The sequence below is a fragment of the Melitaea cinxia genome, chromosome 3, assembly GCF_905220565.1.
Source record: "Melitaea cinxia chromosome 3, ilMelCinx1.1, whole genome shotgun sequence".
Lineage (NCBI taxonomy): Eukaryota > Metazoa > Arthropoda > Insecta > Lepidoptera > Nymphalidae > Melitaea > Melitaea cinxia.
Genome location: NC_059396.1, coordinates 1,921,732 through 1,942,285, shown reverse-complemented (window position 1 = coordinate 1,942,285; position 20,554 = coordinate 1,921,732). Strand labels below are relative to the sequence as shown.

The 20,554-nt window shown below is 37.5% G+C and overlaps 2 protein-coding genes across 2 annotated transcripts in view; both read right to left on the bottom strand.

The window, feature by feature from the left end:
- Window positions 1-2,082: 2,082 nt before the first annotated feature.
- LOC123668844 (prolactin regulatory element-binding protein) lies at window positions 2,083-9,335 on the bottom strand. The gene is made up of 7 exons (XM_045602538.1): window positions 9,186-9,335; window positions 8,685-9,034; window positions 7,994-8,132; window positions 4,615-4,772; window positions 3,923-4,166; window positions 3,257-3,410; window positions 2,083-2,327 (listed from the first exon to the last, which is right to left on the bottom strand). The coding sequence occupies exons 1-7, from the start codon at window positions 9,318-9,320 to the stop codon at window positions 2,242-2,244; spliced, it is 1,266 nt and encodes a 421-aa protein (XP_045458494.1). The 5' UTR covers window positions 9,321-9,335; the 3' UTR covers window positions 2,083-2,241.
- A 2,130-nt stretch (window positions 9,336-11,465) lies between these two features.
- Window positions 11,466-20,554, bottom strand: part of LOC123669294 — a 29,722-nt gene continuing 20,633 nt past the window's right edge. Inside the window, exons 9-10 of the mRNA XM_045602904.1 lie at window positions 14,202-14,555; window positions 11,466-12,216 (exon numbers count right to left, since the gene is read on the bottom strand). Of these exons, the coding sequence (XP_045458860.1) occupies window positions 12,055-12,216; window positions 14,202-14,555 (516 nt within the window). The 3' untranslated portion in view covers window positions 11,466-12,054. The remainder of the gene's footprint in view (window positions 12,217-14,201; window positions 14,556-20,554) is intronic.

The following is a 20,554-nucleotide window of genomic DNA, read 5'->3' as shown; positions in this document are numbered from 1 at the left end:
ATTTTTCTTACAAAATACAAAATAAATGTTTGAACAGAAAATCATTTAGTATATACTAGCTTTTACCCGCAGTTTCGCTCGCACTGAAGCTAGAGAGATAAATTTTACCTTTTGTAAAGAATAAATATTATTAATAAATAGTATCCTATGTAGGTACTTCTAATACTTTCAAGAATATGTGTACCAAGTTTCACGATCGGTTTATGATCGGTTAAGTAGTTTCCGCGTGAAAGCGGAACAAACTTAAATTATCATTTAAATTATTATAGGGATTCGTTATAGAAATGCATATTTTGAAATTTAAACTAAATTAATGTCGAATTTGTATTAAAAATTTGTATTTCCTAATGTTACTAATTAAAAATGTTTCTCAGAAAATTAAATATTATTAGGCTTCCAAATTGTATTTAAAAATATTTCTTACCGGTTTGGATGTCTGTCCTTGAGGGTCCCTCTCTCCACCGTGCCTCTGAACGTTAAGCTGTCGATCCCGGTAGTAATGACAAATACATGATAGTGATCGTTACTCATAATAGGGACTATATCCGCCAACCCGCAGTGGAGCAGCGTGGTGGATTAATCTGCAACCCGACATGATGACAGGTCTATGCCCAGCAGTAAGATAATATGTAAGTAAGACAGGATGAAGCGATGGAAGGTTAACTATAATGTCGTTTTGTATGAAAATTATATTTAAAATGTCATAAGTTTTTCTTAAAAAAATCTTATGTTGTTATGACGCAGTGTTCGAAATGCAGTAAGATGACGGTGGACCATTGTACCTGCTATAGTAGTCGATAAAATCAAAATCAACAGAAAATTTTTGACACTCCGTGAAGTGGGCACGGGTCAGCTAAGTTTAGTTAGGTAATAATTTTTTTATACTAAAAATTATTATCCCAAACTATTTGATACTGTGTATTATAAGTAAACAACTTTTAAACTTATCTTTTTTTTGGGTGCCGCAAAATTTTTAAATCGAGTTGTTATGCGACAGAAATAACGTTGAGAATTACTGTTGCACTGTAGAACACTTATGTTAGTCGTGGTTTCATCAACTACACACGTAGTTTAGAGAATTTTCGCGTTTAATAATTAGATAAAAAGATTTGCGATATCAGATTTATTATTACAATTTGATTGGTTTTAGTTGATTTGATTTTTTTATTAATTTGCTATTTATGTGTTAGCTGATAGTTTTATATTTTTTACATTTTTTTTTTTAATTCAAATATCAAATTATTTATAGAAAATATAACACGTTTGAGTTTAATTTTGAATATCATAAAAAACATTATACAATTTTGACTAGCCCGTTGGCGCAGTTTGTAGTGACCCTGCTTTCTGCTCCGGGGATTGTGGGTTCGATTCCCACCCCGAGTCTGGGTGTAATATATATTTATTTATATATGTATTACTTATACATATGTAAGTTTATCAAAAAAAAAATGTAGCTATACCAGTCGGCTGTTATCTTTAACACAAGCATTAAGTTGCTTACTTTAGGAACAGATGACGGTGTGTGTATATTATACATATTTATTTATTATTTATACCTCTTGCGTCACATCCCTAGCGGTCAACTTTAGATGACTTCGGCGTTCTGGACATATCATTTACGTGGAATAAGAATGCATGTTTTTATTTCAATGTTTCTCAGTACGTCTAGCTCTAAAAGACTTGTTGTTTATACTCAAGTGTTGCAGGGATATTCTATTTTCAGAAATATTGAATTAAAATACTAGAAATATTTTTTTTTATAATTTCATTTCATATTTTTGTGATCCGGGTTTTTTGTCACCTATAGACGTTGTTGGCGCACAGGACTCGCAAGCCCTTGTCAAGTATATGTTACTATGGCGTTCAAAAGGATAAGCAAAAATGGGATTACAGTTCGCACAAAGGTATTTGACATTTTTTCCTTTAAATTGTCGCTAATGCTGATTCAATGCCGATTCAATGTTTAAAAATATGAAAATTTATGTTTTAGATAAGAAAACGACCCTTTTTACCAAAACCACGGGATGCAAAAGTTAGCAATCATATCAAAAAAGAAAAGATTCTTTTTAATAAAACAAACTCAAGTCCTCACTTCATTTAATTGATTCTATTTATACAAACATTCATTATAACGATATCTTGATGTTCGCCATTTTCCTATTAAATTAAACCTATAACATTCCCAACATTCTTACAAATATTTATTTATATTGACAAAATTAAATTATGATATATTTTTCGTTATATACCTAGATATGAACATAAACAGAAGGTACAGAATAGTACAAATACGATGAGTAGAATGGCAACCCAGACAGGAACGGTACCTGAAATAAAATTAAAATAACTATTAATAATAATTGAATAAAATGGAATTATAATTATTTTTTGTAATAAGAGTCTATGACTAAATATATTAAAAAACAGAAAATATTACTATAATTTGCAGTGGTCGCCTAATTTTTGCCTGTAAGCTGTTGTTCTTATTTAAAATACTCATGATATTGACCTATTTTATTATTTTTTGTCACTAGATCGGCAAACAAGCGTACGGCTCACCTGATGGTAAGCGATTACCATAGCTTATAGATATCTGCAACACTAGAAGCATCGCAAGCACGTTGCTGACCCCATCCCCAGTTTCCCCCAGGAGCTCTGGTCACCTTACTCACCAATAGAAACATAACACTGCTTGAAAACAGTGTTATTTAGCTGTGATCTTCTGTAAAGTCGAGGTACTGCCCCAGTCGGGCTGCTCCATATTTTGAGTAGGAAATTTCCAGATGTGCCCTACCTCAGTTATATATTATTTATTATAAATTATAATTATTCGTGCTACAAAAAAATATAAATGGGCGGGTATATAAAAATTTTTGTTACGATTGTTAAATTTTTTATTTCAATCGAAAAACGAATACATCATTTATTAAATAAATATAATTAAATAAAGTAAATAAATTGAATATCCCAGGTCGCATTACGTAACGAACTTTGTAATCCTTTGTAGTTACGAACTTTGATAATCAGATCGACGAAGTGTGCATATGTGTCGTATGAGTGTGTCGCGTGCACACAAGTGTGCGCGTGTGCACGCGAGTGTGTATCTGTACCGGAGCAGGGCAGCGTGTGCACGACGAGCACACGCTGCCCTGCAGCCTGCAGTGTGTGTGTGCGTGCGTGCGTGCGTGCGTTCGTGCGTGCGTTCGTGCGTGCGTGCGTGCGTGTGTGTGTGTGTGTGTGTGTGTGTGTCGCTCACCGGGGCAGGGCAGCGTGTGCACGACGAGGCGGTTGTCGACGGAGATGGAGAGCAGCGCGGCCTCGCTCCGCGCGGTGAGCGGCGCCCCGCGCGCGCCCACCCACTGCAGCCCCGTCACGAACATGCCGTGCGCGCCCGACACGTGCAGCACGCGCTGGGGGGGCGTTACACTCACATTTACAAACAAATGGACAATGTGCAGTTGCTGCCCACTGACAACGAAAGCTAACGAGCTGGAAGACATTAGTACTTAATCGTAACAATCCTTTGTTGCCCCAAGGCCGCTAATGTGGAGCCCCCTGCCAGTTTCTTTTCCAAATAAATTTAACAATTGTTTTCAGTCAATTTTTTTACCAATAGATGAATCGTTTTTTTTTTTTTTATAAATATATTTAAGAATTTACATAATTAAATTACAGGTGAAAGTAAAACAGCAAAAAAATGTCCAAAGAAAAGTTGTTTACTAGTGCTTACTCCTGGGATTTTAAAAGATTTTTCCCTCTATTGTAGGGATCCCTCTTTTGTAGAAGCCCCGAGGCTGAAGCCCCGGATACCCTCCCCTTAATCTGCCCTTGTACTTAATAGTAAAATTCGTAGTAAAACATTTGCAGGTCATTAAATACCCATAAAAAAATACTGAAAATAATTTTTACAAGGATGAGTTACCTGCAAACTGAATGCTATATAAATGTCCACGGAACCGCTGAACATGGTCCCCACGCCCACGAACCTGCCATCATCTCGCACGGCAAGCGCGGACAGAGACTCCATCACCATCACGGTCTTACGCAGCTCGCCGGTTTTGGGCTCCCAAAGCTGGACCAAACCTTTTTGTTTACCAGACCGAGCCAGTGGGTTTGCTATGGTGAACATTCTGTATTGGCCTTTCCTATCTTCGACGTCGCCGAATCTAGAAGTTATCATTTATTTTGGTTATAAAAAGTAGGCATTCTTTCATTCTACTGTTTTAAGGTATCACCAATGACTAAGTCACTATTTTTTTTTTCTTATCAATCCTGTTACTCGACTAGCTGAATTTGACACAATGTGCGATTCAGTAAAAAATATTAGAAACACTGCATGGGGTACGCAGAAAGAAATTGTGTGGATTAATGTTACATATTGTCGAAGCACTCAGCTAAACTGAATTTATAAATTAATATTTTATAGTGACAACACTGATCCAAAGATTTAGAGACTACAGTGAAGTCATGCTGACAAAACACTAATCCTTCTCCTTAAAGGAAATAATTTGGAAAGTGAACAGAGTAATTTTGTTCTAATCCCTACTCCACGCCACAGAATGGTTGTCACATTTAATTACCAAAAAATGTATACTTCTAATAAAGCAAACTTACTTGCATCGTCTAAAAAGGTACTTAGTTCCATTTGGCGGTTGACACGTTAAGCTGAGAAGTGGGGGTTTTTTCGTTTTGGTATCCCAGACCAGTGCCTGACCATCTTTTGCTATACTCACTAACCGACTGTCACAGGGGCTGAAGTCTAGGTCATCGAGCTGGAAAAGTTTAATTTCATTTCAATATTAAACGAGAAACTTGAAGTAGAGTCGGCTTTTAAGAATAGTTGAGACTAAATTAACTTCATCAATTTTTTGTTCTTCCATGACATTCTGGGTTTAAGACTAATTTAAAACGTTCAATTAATAATTGTTCGCAGGTAAACGAAGAAAAACCGCCTTCAATTATATCGACAAGTAATACAACGTAGGTAGACAAAAAAATTTTCGAGTAAATAAGTATTATCAAAAATTACTCCAAAAGTTGTAATCAGATCTCGATGAAATTTAAATGTGACCACGTAATAAACATCGGCTTTCGATTAAATTAAAAATCATCAAAATCGGTACACCCAGTAAAAAATTATGCGGCTTTTCGAGAGTTTCCCTCGATTTCTCTGGGATCCCATAATCAGATATATATATATATATATATATATATATATATATACGGTCGAATTGAGTAACCTCCTCCTTTTTTTGAAGTCGGGGTTCAAAAGAAAAAGAAAAAATTATTGTCAATGGGTTAAACCGTATGTGTAGTTACAAAGAAAACAATCAAACACTACCCCCTAAACTGCAATTTTATGATTAATATATGCGAATAGAAATATCTCATCAATATTTTAGAATTCGATTGTAATGGATAATGACATAAAAACTTTTTACTGTCAGATACTGTCATCAATCAAATAGCGTTATCCACAAATGGTGAAATATGCCCTAAAATAAAGATAACATATCTGTCAACATCTTGATCAATTCTAGGCGATTTTTTTTAAGTTTTCTAATAATAGAAGGTTCTTAAGGAATGTAAAATTTAATAAAATATCACAGAAAATTAGAAACTTTTAGAAAATGTAAGGATTTATTAAACTTCACGCGTTTGACAGTTTGCAAAACAGCATCAGTCGCGTCAGCTGATATAGGGATAAAAATACAGATAATTTCGTTAATAAATCAAGGTAATTACAACACCCTACAACTGAAGTCCTTGATAAACAAGTCTTCACTGTATCACTGTAATATGTGTGTTTATATTACTGGACTGTGACATACATGTTTTATTATTACATCACAGTAGTATAATTCGATTAAACATTTTAATCTCAAGAGCTACTGGAGCGAATTTAAAAACTTTTAGTATCATATAGCCCATTTACCAAGGATGGCTATAGGCTACAAAACATATTGCTACTGCCTTCGAACTTCAATGGAAAATGTTACAAAAATTGGAAAAATTTATTCAGTTTAATAACATAAAATATGAGATATAAAAAAAATCTATGTATATGGCGAACATAAGCTAGCTCATTGTTAATGTTGTTGTGTGTACTTTAATTTTTTATACAAAGTTTTTTGTATCACATATTTTATATTTCGAAACAAAGAAATATATATATATAAATATAGAAATAAATAAATAAAAAACAGAACTAATATTTATGCGGAAATTGCAGAATGTGATGTAAAATAGAACCTTCAAAAGGAATGCACTCAACTATGAATGCTTCAAGTATGTTAAGTCAAAACAGGTTTTAATATTTATTCTCATATTGTTCTTGTTGATACGTATGCTAAAAATCTATTCATATTTTTGACTTAACAACAAGAAAGTCTTAAATACCTGAGATACTGTTAAAAAAGACGATCTATAATGATAATCGGTCGCATAATACATTTCGTGAGCGCTAAGCACGGCTATAATTTACAATTTATACTATACGGTTTTATCCTTTTCTTTACTTGTATGCAAAAGTTAGTATATTTCAATTTTTCGACGTTTTTAGAGAAAAATAGTATTCGACAGTTATGCAGAATTACGTTTTCAAAGTAGCTCATATATTGACAAAGTAAAATTTAAAAAAGGAGTTAAAAGGAGGAGTAGGAGTTTTTTCCATGTGCAATAAAATAAATAATCGAGTGATCTCTAATATTTACAGGATACCATATTTGACGCCGCGTTGGCACAACGGTCTCAGCTATGGATTATGCCTGATGCGCTCGCGGTTGCGGGTTCGATCCCCACTCATGACATACATTTGTATTGGCCATACTCGTGTTTGCCGTGGTCTGGGTGTTTGTGCAGTCCTTGTGAGTCTCCCCACCGTGCCTCGGAAAGCACGTTAAGCCGTCGGTCCCGGTTATTATCATGTACACCTGATAGCGATCGTTACTCATAGTAGGGAATATATCCGCCAACCCGCATTGGAACAGCGTGGTGGATTAAGCTCTGATCCTTCTCCTACATGGGGAAAGAGGCCTATGCCCAGTAGTGGGACATTACAGGCTGAAGCGTAACATTTTAAGGAACACAGTTAGGGAGTCGAACACTCCATATTTACCAGTGATACTTATGTTCATGTATGTTCAAATTTGTATTGGCCGTACAGACGTTTGGCAAGGTGTGGGCATTAATTCTTGTATATTGTAAGTTTTCAAACCTCCCACACAGGAGAAATTCCTCATGCAGTTAAGTGTGAGACGTTTATTTTGTTTATCTTATATAAAAATGTGTCACAACAACAGATATGTGTATGACAACAGATTGCTTAAACGACCTCTCCATCATCTTATCACAATAGAACTATTTGATAAAACATCATCATTTATCATTATCATCATCTTTTCAGCCTATTGCAGTCCACTGCTGGACAAAGGCCTCCACAAGTTCGCGCCAAAAATGGCGTGAACTCATGTGTGTTACCCATAGTCACCACACTGGGCATGCGGGTTGGTGACCGCAGGGCTTTGTCACACCCAAAACACTGCTGCCCGTCTTCGGCCTGTCTATTTATTTATAAAAAAAAGAAAAACAAAAAAAAGCTAGCAATTTGATGGCTATCCCGCCAATTGTCGGCCTTATAAGTTCCATGGTGGTAGTGGAACTGTGTTATTTCTTTTGTCTCTTACGACACCCACGGGAAGAGAGGGGGTAGCTATATTCTATAATGGTATAATCATCATAATCATATAATAAATAATAATGGATATAAATATCTGGGTTAATTTGATAAATGTGTATACTAATTATAAATTTTTTATTGTTTAAACAAGCTAATCTCACTAAACTACCGATTTGATTTGGAAAAGTCTTCTTATGTTTGATAGTCCATTAAGTGAGGAAGGCTATTAGGCTGATTAATATTTTATTATATTTTTGCATCAAATTAAGGTGAAACCGTACGGCATAGAAAGTTAAAAATAAAATACCAGCTTACCTCTTTTGCGTGTCCTTGTAATTCGAACAGTAGTTGCATCTTTGGAAATGACCATACCCTAACTTTGCCGTCGACTCCACCGGTAGCCATGAGTTTACCATCGTGACTGATAGTTACAACTCGTTGCAGGGGATCAGTACTGTAAATTTATTTCTTCCTTTTATTTAATTACATAGATTAATTCATTATAATTTGATTTAGCATGATAATCCTATATGTTCAAATTGACTGTGTATTGTAAGATAAATGAAAAATAAATTCTACCCTCGCAGTAATTTTTTTAAAGTGTACACCAAAAGGAAACTTTTTCATATAAAGAATCAAATCATTGTTTTTTTTCTAATTTCTATTACATGATAATTAATACACTTCAGCCTGTAAAATCCCTACTGGGCATAGACCTCTTTCCCTATATAGGAGAAGGATCAGAGCTTAATAAAATTAAGCCTTTATATAGCACAATATATATTAATAGAGACTTCTGTCCGTCATATTTTTTTACACCATAAGTAATCACCACCATATATACTAAAACCTTCTCCGAAACACGCTTCATCTTATGGTATTAGTATTATTCCAATCAAAATGGTTCAGTAGTTTTTGCAGTATAACCGAACAAAAAAGTGGCTCTCCGTTTATTAGTATAGATAACTTAATTTAGTTGTGCTTTTGGTTTGCATGATTGCCTTACCCAAAATCTGTTTGTACGCTATCACAAGGCCTTATTTCGAAAGACATCCGTTTGTCTGTTGTGTGGTTATGGCTTTCCATCTTTGATATATTGTCGTTCTCGGATATAGTGCGGCGACGACGCACGAGACCGTTTTCAGCGCGGAAACTGCCGCGGCGCATCTCTGCGGCGTCCACCATCTTAACATTAACTTTATACAGCTGGCAATGACTCTCCTGACCCGCGGCCAGGTATATCCTGTTCTGAACATTTTGTACAGAACATGTCATCACCACATTTGGTCCCGTTTCGTACCTCATCACCTCCTCAGCGACGAACCTTGTTCCATTGTGTGATAGTTCAAATATTTCCTGCAAGCCAAACGAGTTCACCTCAATACACTACAGTCATATGAATGTTGTAAGTAAACAAGAACTATCCATGATAATGAAATTGCTGACGCGTATAGAAATAAAGTTACGAGACGCATGTTTTCTTTGTGGCACGAATGACAACACTTACGAATCCATTGGCTACACCCGTGTTCGATGCTCCGCCGCCTCCGGCCACGAGGACATGACGATTCGTGAGAGTCTGAAGCGTATAAAGAGGAAAATCGACCTTCGCCAGTAACCCATCACATCTATTGCGAGACATCTTCACTTATAACATCTATTTAACTTATATTAAGTAGCGTCACCGACTTATAGCTACTATCTGAATTCTAAATAAAACCACATCAGTCTTTTTATTTATTCAAAGCAATAAATAATTAAAATAATATGTTTGAAATCAAGGAACTAAACAACTGACTGGGAACTGGAATTTCACTACTTCCAACATGACAAAAGTCAAAATGACAGCCTTCGCTTTACGAAGACAGCTATAGATATGACAGTTAATTTTCAATATAGATTTTATCTTCTGTTGCGAGGCACCTTTTCTACATGTATGTTAAAAAGTAACGTGAATATAATTAATTTAAAAAACAAATAAAATTCATAGGTAACTTTTAATTACCTTGAAACGATTTACTTTATACTTCGGCATACGTCGTATATACAGTGCATTGCACAGCCATACATCATTGATAGGTATAGAGTATATCATTGTAAAAAATTATTATGATTACAATTATTCCGGTGTAAAGAGCCACACTGTAAAATTTGTTTGTTAATTTTGTTTGTCAAACTTCATGTTTTCATCAAACAAAAGTGCATACGATCAAACCAATAGATCAAATAAACTGATGACTCCTAGAAACCAAAATAACAAATATATAATAAATATAAATATTACATAATAACAATAAGTATTTCTATGTTCCAAATACCCAAAACACCAGAAAATTAGAAAATATTGGCACGACAATTTAGAAATACATATCACTTTACAAAGACCTGAGCATTCCGGTTCCTAATATTATAATTCTAAAGGAATACACAGCCACTGCATTTGTGTTCTTCATGGTTTTAAGGCGATAACTGAGATTTTATTTAACAAACACAGTTGCACACTATCAAACAGGTTTATCAAACACACCGTGAATCAAAATTACCATCATACACGTCAAACATTTACATTATTTTACAAACACATCAAACAAGCTTGCATAGCTACTTTCAAAAAATTTGACAAACACGTTTGTCAAACAAAAATTTGACAAATAATTTGATCGTTTACAGGCCCCTTACCCTTAAGGGTGGAAAAATTCCACTTAACAGCAACAGTCGCGGATTACATTTGCACTCATTTTTTTTTTCTTTTATAATTAAATGAGATTACCTATACACATAGATCTGTGCAGTAACAACTCATTTTATGGGAATCAATAGTTTTAGCTTTTAAAATACATTACCTCTTTACAACCAAACATTTATTTTATTCTTTAAATGCATTGTTTTTGTTTAAACTAACGGAATCGTATTAAGCTAATGGAAGGGACTGGACCCCACGACACAGGGAATCCTAATGTGTGGAATCCCAGAGACATACTGTTCTTTTTGTGACTAAATATAACTGATGTAATATGTGTTAATATTATGTACTAACGTTTGAAGAAATAAAGATTTATTATTATTATTATTTTATTTACAGCCAAAAACAACAATATTCATTGATTAAAGATTAAGGGTTCGTAAAATTAATAAAACAAAAAGTTATTATTCAATTAAATACTTATATTTTATCACTATAATATATAATATTTAGCTTAAGAATGTAAACTAATTCATATAACTACACTCACATTGAAAACAATTCAATAATTTATTTATTTTTTAAACGAAATATGTAAAACATATTTTCAAGTAGAAAATTAGAAAAAAAAATCCATTCACACAACTACATATTTTTAAAACAACAAAATTATGGAAAGGAAAAATTCATTTTTAATTTCAAATTTATATTCTAAAATATTTTCTTATATAAGTTTTATTACGTCAAAAATACATTTAATAATCAAGATCACAAATGGTTTTTAAAATAATATGAATAAATATTTTCTTTTGTTTTACTTGGAAAAGTTTACTTTTATCAAAGTTTAAAAAATTATAAAGTTGTTAAATGAACATGTCCAGGGTATACATCTCAAGCGCTATACACTCAAGTGATACACGTAAAACAGGATACTTTTTTTTTCTTTCCATCGTCACAAACATATTTAAGTTTTCTTTGCAAATTTTGATTTCTTAAAAATATTTTTCCGTTGAAATTTACAAAAAAAGTATCGTATTATTAGTTTTTTTTTCACTCGCTTTTAAATTATTAAGTACTGAAGGGTTTTGAAGAAGTCCATTTAGAGTTACGAAAATTAGTATGATATTAAAATATTCATAGACACGCCAACTTCTTATACAGAAAAATTACAGAATAGAGAACAAAATAAAAAAGTAATCTAACAATCTTGGAACAATGCCATTTCTTGAAGATTCAAAGACATGCGTGTCTTTGCATTGTATTTTATACCAAAACATAGTCAAGTATTATGTGGTATATGTTTATTCATTACAAATACACAATACTTGAACGCTCCTATATAACAAGTTTTGGTCAAAATCAAGTGAAACATTCGTCAACCATACCCTAATACTATACAGATAAATTGTCAAAACTGACATTTGATATGCATTGCATTTGGCGCTTGTGTAGTTAACTGAACGTGAGATTACGGTGTAAATAGTCCTGTCTCCTTCGCACGCGGCCGATCTAAAGTGCATGAAAGAGAGAACAATATTGTTTTGACTGTTGTAACGAAATATAGTGATTTCTTTGTAATATTGGAGTTGTGTATCAGATGACAGCTTATTTTTTTTAATTTCCACTTTCTTTCTAACATTTTTCTTTGAACGCGACAGTTTTCGATAAATTACCAACATTATTGATGACTAGTTTAGTAAGTGAATATAATAGATCGTATCAGTCCATCCCGCACTGAGTCGCTGCTGTGTCCAATACCGAAGTTGAAGAAGACAGATTCAGCTGCTACTTGCTGGGCGCACGAGCCCATCGGGTACCAGCCGACCTTGTTGAACACTATACCCACTTTATACACCTGGAAAATGTTTATAGTGTTAAAAATGGTTGAAAATTATATATTGTACACTGAATTTTTATTCTATCGCGTTACATTTCTGAAGAAAACGGGAATAGAGGGGAGAGGATTCGATGAATTACAACAGTTAACCAATGGGGGATCGGATTAATTTTCAGAAAGTGTTTTAAATTAATCCTAATGGATACTTATTTTCATAAAAAATAAAATTTTATTTATTTACAGCCTTTTAGGTACTCAAAATCATCTTCTAATATTGTTTATTTAAAAATCCCACCAAAACACAACGTTATCTGAAAGTGTAGTTTGGAGTAATAACAATGGGCGCGTTCCACCTAAGGCCCACAACGCCATCGACCACGACCGCTAAAATTGCCGTTCCACTAACGTAAAAAACGTCGCGAGCGTTGTGGGCGAATTTTATAAATGGAACGCACATTTAGGCGCTGTTAAGTGTCAGGCGTCAGCTGCGTACTCGCAGTATGGCGGCATGGTGAAAACATGATGCGAGCGTTGCGTAGGCTTAGTGGAACGCGGCCAATACTTGATCCTACAAATGACGTCACGTACTGTAGTTGGTGTTTCAGTACAGATTAAAAATATTGTTAATGACAACATTTTATTTCTTCATTTAAAAATATTTAAATCATGGAGGTAATAGACAGCAGGTGCGCGTACAGCAGCTCGGAGTAGCCGCTGGAGCCAGGAGGTACCTTGTTCCGCTGGATGTAGACGCGGCGGTTGAACATGATGTCGAGCAGGTGGCGGTAGGGCACGCGGCTGGTGTAGTGCGTGTAGGACAGGCGCGCGCCGGCCGCGTCCAGCAGGTGCGCGTACAGCAGCTCGGAGTAGCCGCTGGAGCCAGGAGGTACCTTGTTCCGCTGGATGTAGACGCGGCGGTTGAACATGATGTCGAGCAGGTGGCGGTAGGGCACGCGGCTGGTGTAGTGCGTGTAGGACAGGCGCGCGCCGTCCGCGTCCAGCAGGTGCGCGTACAGCAGCTCGGAGTAGCCGCTGGAGCCAGGAGGTACCTTGTTCCGCTGGATGTAGACGCGGCGGTTGAACATGATGTCGAGCAGGTGGCGGTAGGGCACGCGGCTGGTGTAGTGCGTGTAGGACAGGCGCGCGCCGTCCGCGTCCAGCAGGTGCGCGTACAGCAGCTCGGAGTAGCCGCTGGAGCCAGGAGGTACCTTGTTCCGCTGGATGTAGACGCGGCGGTTGAACATGATGTCGAGCAGGTGGCGGTAGGGCACGCGGCTGGTGTAGTGCGTGTAGGACAGGCGCGCGCCGTCCGCGTCCAGCAGGTGCGCGTACAGCAGCTCGGAGTAGCCGCTGGAGCCAGGAGGTACCTTGTTCCGCTGGATGTAGACGCGGCGGTTGAACATGATGTCGAGCAGGTGGCGGTAGGGCACGCGGCTGGTGTAGTGCGTGTAGGACAGGCGCGCGCCGTCCGCGTCCAGCAGGTGCGCGTACAGCAGCTCGGAGTAGCCGCTGGAGCCAGGAGGTACCTTGTTCCGCTGGATGTAGACGCGGCGGTTGAACATGATGTCGAGCAGGTGGCGGTAGGGCACGCGGCTGGTGTAGTGCGTGTAGGACAGGCGCGCGCCGTCCGCGTCCAGCAGGTGCGCGTACAGCAGCTCGGAGTAGCCGCTGGAGCCAGGAGGTACCTTGTTCCGCTGGATGTAGACGCGGCGGTTGAACATGATGTCGAGCAGGTGGCGGTAGGGCACGCGGCTGGTGTAGTGCGTGTAGGACAGGCGCGCGCCGTCCGCGTCCAGCAGGTGCGCGTACAGCAGCTCGGAGTAGCCGCTGGAGCCAGGAGGTACCTTGTTCCGCTGGATGTAGACGCGGCGGTTGAACATGATGTCGAGCAGGTGGCGGTAGGGCACGCGGCTGGTGTAGTGCGTGTAGGACAGGCGCGCGCCGTCCGCGTCCAGCAGGTGCGCGTACAGCAGCTCGGAGTAGCCGCTGGAGCCAGGAGGTACCTTGTTCCGCTGGATGTAGACGCGGCGGTTGAACATGATGTCGAGCAGGTGGCGGTAGGGCACGCGGCTGGTGTAGTGCGTGTAGGACAGGCGCGCGCCGTCCGCGTCCAGCAGGTGCGCGTACAGCAGCTCGGAGTAGCCGCTGGAGCCAGGAGGTACCTTGTTCCGCTGGATGTAGACGCGGCGGTTGAACATGATGTCGAGCAGGTGGCGGTAGGGCACGCGGCTGGTGTAGTGCGTGTAGGACAGGCGCGCGCCGTCCGCGTCCAGCAGGTGCGCGTACAGCAGCTCGGAGTAGCCGCTGGAGCCGCTCGCGATGCCGCCGCTCTCCTCGCTCGGCGCCTGCGTAGGCACCTGCGGACACAATAGTGAGTCACCTAGGGATACAATCCCACACACAGTTGTGGAGCAGTCGGACAGGAAAGTACTCAACTTGAGGCACTTTTTTAGTGGATTGAGGATTCTAAAATTATTAGAATCAATCAAGTCTAAACAAGAAAGATCGCCACTAGCCGACAGACATGGAACGTTAGAAATTGTTTGGCCGTCTTGCTGGCAAGAGAATCGAGATTTTAAACTCGCATAATCTCTCTCGAGTATTAGTTCTAGATAAACAATCTTTTCCATTTTTTGACCTAAAATTATTAAATCATTCAAAACTAACCCGGATGTAGAATATGTTTAAAATAATGTAGACAATATCAATGATTGACGTAATTTAAACAATATGTATTTAAAGCTATCTTATGAAGTTCACGAACTGTTAGAATATGTCAGAATATTCCGTAGCCGGTGTAAAAATACATAAACTTACCACTATCTTGGCACTGTATTGGACAACAAACTGAAGGTTTCAGATAATATTAATAAAACTATTCTGGATTCAAATAAAACATTGGCTTTTATACGGCAATCGATAAAAACTTTCAAAAGGTCAAATGCAGTCATTCAGCTAATTAACAGCTACGTACTGTTACGACTATCCCAATTCTGACACCAAATTTTTTAGGAAGGCTCTCCGTGGGTCCTTTTAAAAAAAACGCTTTATTTACTGCTGTAGATTAATTTAATTACTGATAACTGTTCTAACACAAAGTCAGACTTGAACTAACTAAATATCCTTATTAATAGCCTAGCCTTTTAATAAAAAATGGAAGCGACGGGGTTTATCGCTGACTTAATAGTTTTGTATAAATTTCCCAGGCTTACATACTGCATATCGCACCTTCGGTGGAACAAGGGCTCAACTCCACTTTTTGTAATTTTACAGGAGAGCCATTTTAAAGTTTTTTTTACATTCCGAGTCGTATTATTCGTCTTTGTACTGCTTCAAAGTGTTTGTTCTTTGCATGAAATACGACCTATTTATTTGTGAATATGGCCATGTAGTTTGCAAGTGCCAAATATTTTTTGTTAATTGCTATTAATATTTTTTTCAAAATAAGGTGTACATTTATGCCTTTGTTCCACCAACATTTAAATCGTTTTGTAATTATGACCATATTTATCGTACGTGTTTTAAAGATTTTGAAAAATAGAAATTAGTTTATTTGTTGCAAAAAATGTTTTATTTTATAATTAAATATCTTTTTTAGGAACTTCTGTTGAAAAATCTTAAAAAACTCTAGCGAAACTCTTTGGAATTTGCCTTTAAAATTAGCGTCAATATTAACGTTATAAAATCTTTGTCCATAGTAATCAGTCCGTTTTTACTTTACTCTTACAAATCAAACTCACTTACTCAATAACTCCACTTGAACAAATCAAAACTAACGAACATAAAACTACAAACAATCTTCATAGTTATTGTTGTACAGACTACTTTGGCATTTTACAGTAAATATTTAGCAAAAAAAAAAAAGACGATAAAAAGAAAACGTATCTAAGAAACTAAAATAATAATAGCAACGATGCTTTCATAGAAAACAAATGAATCACGTAGCGCGAGATCTATCCCTTAAAGAGGTATCTGTAATTTCACCCCATCTCATCCCGTGGGTATCGTAAGAGGCGATAGAGGAAAAACCATTAGAGGGTGGGCAGCAGCGCCTTCTAAGCACAGCCTAGCAATAGAGGACTCGATATCTCAAGTCTGGCAACCTGCTGTACTATCAGGAGGGCGACTAACAGTCCCAGGGTGGTGTCAGATTCCTCGTCCGCAAGGCTCTCGTCAACAACATCGACGTCGTCAGGAGAGTGTCGAGCAGGGTGGCGTACCTTATACTCAGAATATCCAAGCGGTATTCGCTAAAGGTCATACAGGTTTACGCACCGACCTGGACACATCCATATGACGAAGTGGAAGCTATGTATGAGGAAATCTCTACAGCCATACATAGCTCTACATGCCACTACACTGCTGTGATGGGGGACTTCAATGCGAAGCTAAGCAGACGATGCGGTGATGAGTTGTGAGTGGAACAATTTGGATACGAGCAACGGAACTCGGAGAACGGAACTCTGGGCAAAACACATGAGTTCACGTTATTTTTGACGTAAACTTGTGGAGGCCTATGTCCAGCAGTGGACTGTATAGGCTGTAATGATGATGAACGGAACTCCCGGGACTGGCTACTGACTGACTTCATGGAGAAGGAGGGACTCTTTATAATGAACTCCTTCTTCAGGAAGCCGGAACGGCGCAAATGGACCTGGTTGAGTCCCGATGGCACCGTCAGGAACGAGATAGACTTTATCATGTCGACGAACAAGCACATATTTAGTGATTTCTCAGTGATCAATGCTGTGAAAACAGGAAGTGATCACCGACTTGTCCGAGGCACATTGAATATCGATGTCAAGTTTGAGAGGGGTCGGCTGATAGGGTCTGCGCTCCGACCTGCGCCTGCTCAGATTCAAAACCCCGAGAGCTTTCAAGTCGAACTCCAAAATCGCTTTGGCCTGTCGCCTGGCCGACTGCGTAAATGTGGACGAGCTCAACGACGGGCTGGTGGAAATTGCCCGTGCGGTGGGGTCTAAGTTCTTCAAGACCCGCTGCCAAAAAAAAAGAACCAACGCAGGACCGATCGTCGTCGAAAGCATTAGGGGAGGCTTATGCTCAGCAGTGGGCGTCCATGAGCTGGTATTATGATGATGATGATGATGATTTTTTTATTCTGGTAGTCTTCAACGAAGGTGGCTTGGATGCTATAAATTTGAGGCACATGCATTTCTTCGATATTCTGAATGTCTTTGTCATCATTTAACATCATCAAAACTTTTCGACTTCGGGATCCCATTTTTCCCTGAAAATTTAACTGTATAACTTAGAATAAAGCTTCAGAGTTTCAACAGCAACACCATTTTAAAATTAAAAAAAAAATATTTGTCACAATGTAATCAACTACTCAGAGTTAGAAAGGAATTCGGTATGAGAAAGTATGAATTGTTTTTATGCCTATTTTATAAAAGATGTATTGGAATAACAACACCACATTTGTTCATAACACTATAAAATAATAAAAATGTTGGAAGTACAAAGTCGCAAATGTTGCAATGGCTTTGTCTTTCCAAGCATTTGCTCACGAAAAAGGCATAAGTGTGCTAAATATGACTTTGTCTCTCCAGGAATATCAAATATCAAAAGGCATATTTACCTTCGCGGCTTTGGCGCTCCAAGATAAAAACATTGCGCGCGGGGGCAACGGCGCAACTGAACAATGAGACGATGTCGCGCCAAAACGCCCACCAATTCGATCCAAAATGACAAAGACACTATTGCCGTGTAGTGACTTTTAAAGTGAATCTAATGGGAGTTTTTGTCCCACTAGATACTAGAGTGTTTTTTGGGCATTTCTGCATATTTAACTCATTTTACGATTTTTTGTAAGATACGCCCTTGTTCCACCGAAGGTGCGATATGTTGTATTTTGTTAGTATAATATTTATTCATAACAGTACGAAATAAACTGGGAAGTTTAATGCTGTTTTTTTTTTTTTGTTACCACTTTTTTTTCAAGACTATGTAATGTTTTTATTATTGTTATATTTTCGTATTTTTAGTTTATATCCCCTAGTTATAAGAATTTTTCAGATCTCATAGACTCTCAACACTGTATGAGAATTTGGTCTGCATTTGTCCATGTTTTATGAGATTTTTTCCATAGGGTTGCTTACGTCTATTTTTATATCTGTTTCTATCTGTGTTAATTTAATTGCAACGTAAGCAAAAAGTCAATTATGAGACATGCTGTAATTACCTATTACAGGGTTCGACACTCGAAGTGTTACTAACTTTACGTTGCCATAGCAAGTAAACTGTTTACAGTATGGCGCCCATTTTTTCACATTCCTTAGTCTATTGTATTGTTAATAAACTTACAATAGCCTATTATTTTTCGTCGTTGTTAAAAAAAAGTTTTGCAGATGGAAGTCAAACGAAACAGTGTCATTTCTTTGTATTTGGCTGGAAAATCGCAGTCAGTCATCGTTAATGAGCTAGGACATTTAACAAAATGTTTGTGTATCGGACCATCAGGCGTTACAATGATACGGGTAGCATCAAAAAACGCCATGGAGGTGGGCATCCAACAACAGCAACATCATCAGAAATGGTTCGAAAGGTAAAGGCTAGAATTGAACGAAATCCACGACAAAGCGCAGTTAAATTGGCGAAAAGTCTTAATGTATCTGCCCGGAGCATAGGACGCATATTGAAAAATAAACTTCAACTGAAGCCCTACAAATTACAAAAAGTGCAAGACCTAACACTTGCGCAAAAGGCAACTCGTCTAGAAAGAGCTAAGAACTTAAAGCACTTGCACGTTGGTGGCATGCTTGAAAATTTGGTATTTTCCGATGAAAATTTTTTTACGGTTCAGCAATATGTGAACAAACAAAATGATCGCGTATGGTTAAAGTGTAAATCAAATGACAATTTAGATCAACGAATTGCCTTGCGAAAGCAAGCACCAGCATCTGTGATGGTTTGAGCTGCGGTAACTGCAACGGGACGCTCACCTCTCGTTTTCATTGACCAGGGTGTAAAGATAAACCAGCAGATCTACCGTAAAAACATTTTAAACGATGCTTTGTTACCTTGGGCACGTAAAAAATTTGGTAGAAATCATTGGACCTTTCAACAAGACTCGACACCATCCCACAAAGCACGTGAAACCCAAATTTTTTTACAAGAAAATGTTCCGAGCTTCATTTCTTCGCAACAATGGCCACTATATTCCCCGGACTTAAACCCAATGGATTTTTCTATATGGTCAATTCTAGAAGCCAAAGTGTCAACAAAAAAATATGTGACGGTCGACGCCTTAAAGATTGCTCTCCGCCGAGAATGGAACAAAATACCAGCAGACCACATTCGTGCAGCGTGTGAAGCCTTCTCGGTCAGACTCGATGCTGTTATCCGCGCTAAAGGTGGTCATATTGAACAATAATTTCTTTTTTATTTATTTTATATGTTTTCTTTTCGATACTAAAGTTTTAAAATAAATATGCTCATAATTAACAAAATTACAGCATTTTGTATTAGTAACACTTCGAGTGCCGAACCCTGTATAATTAGAACAGTTAGATAATACATAACGAAATAATTGTTTATAGAATTAATCCAATAAATAAAAATATTGGCCTTAGCGTATAATGACAGATTATTTATGTATATTAGAAAAATAAAAGCACCTAGAATTGAACCCTGTGGAACGCCCATTTTTAGCACAGATCCAGAAGACTTCACTCCCTTTATTGATACATATTAAATTTTATAATTAAGATACGAAACAATGAAATTCATAGCTTTAGCATTAGCACCGTAATACTCAAGTTTACTTAATAGAATTCCGTAGTCTATGCTATCGAATGCATTTGATAAGTCACAGTAGTGAATAAGATGGCCAGAGCTGCTTGGCAGTGTCGGGTGTCGGGGTAGGGTCGACAACGCACTTGCGATACTTATGACATTGCAGGCGTCTATAAGCTACGATGACCATTTACCATCAGCAGTGCCGGATTTATATTTTTTATGAGTGTAGGCCACTTTATTTCTGCCGCCCCATGTACATACCTTTCTAAAATAATAATTACGTGGTTTCATAGGACACCAGGTAGGAACGAAGTTCCTTCGGATAGTATAGAAGCAACACAATTTGGAAAAAAAAAATGTTGTATTTAATATATATTTTCTAGTTCTTAATTTTTTTTTTTTAAATTTTGTTGATTACATAAAAGTATTTAGGAAAGAACAATGGCGAAAAAGTTGTTGATAGAATTCCCAAGCGTCTATAAATGTCTTAATGTTAAATGTAAATAAAATAATTTCTTACGTTTTTTCAATATATTTTTAAGTCTAGGAAAAATATAATTTTTAATGAAAAAAGCATTTGATTATTGTAAAAATGATT

What these genes read in the sequence shown, in the direction of transcription:
- LOC123668844 (XM_045602538.1), bottom strand. Translation starts at nt 9,320, where the DNA reads ATGTCTCGCAATAGATGTGATGGGTTACTGGCGAAGGTCGATTTTCCT. An exon ending in CGGGTGTAGCCAATGGATTC is followed by an intron (nt 9,035 to 9,185) that starts GTAAGTGTTGTC and finishes TTTGGCTTGCAG; the next exon opens with GAAATATTTGAACTATCACA. An exon ending in ATATAGCATTCAGTTTGCAG is followed by an intron (nt 3,411 to 3,922) that starts GTAACTCATCCT and finishes ACGCCCCCCCAG; the next exon opens with CGCGTGCTGCACGTGTCGGG.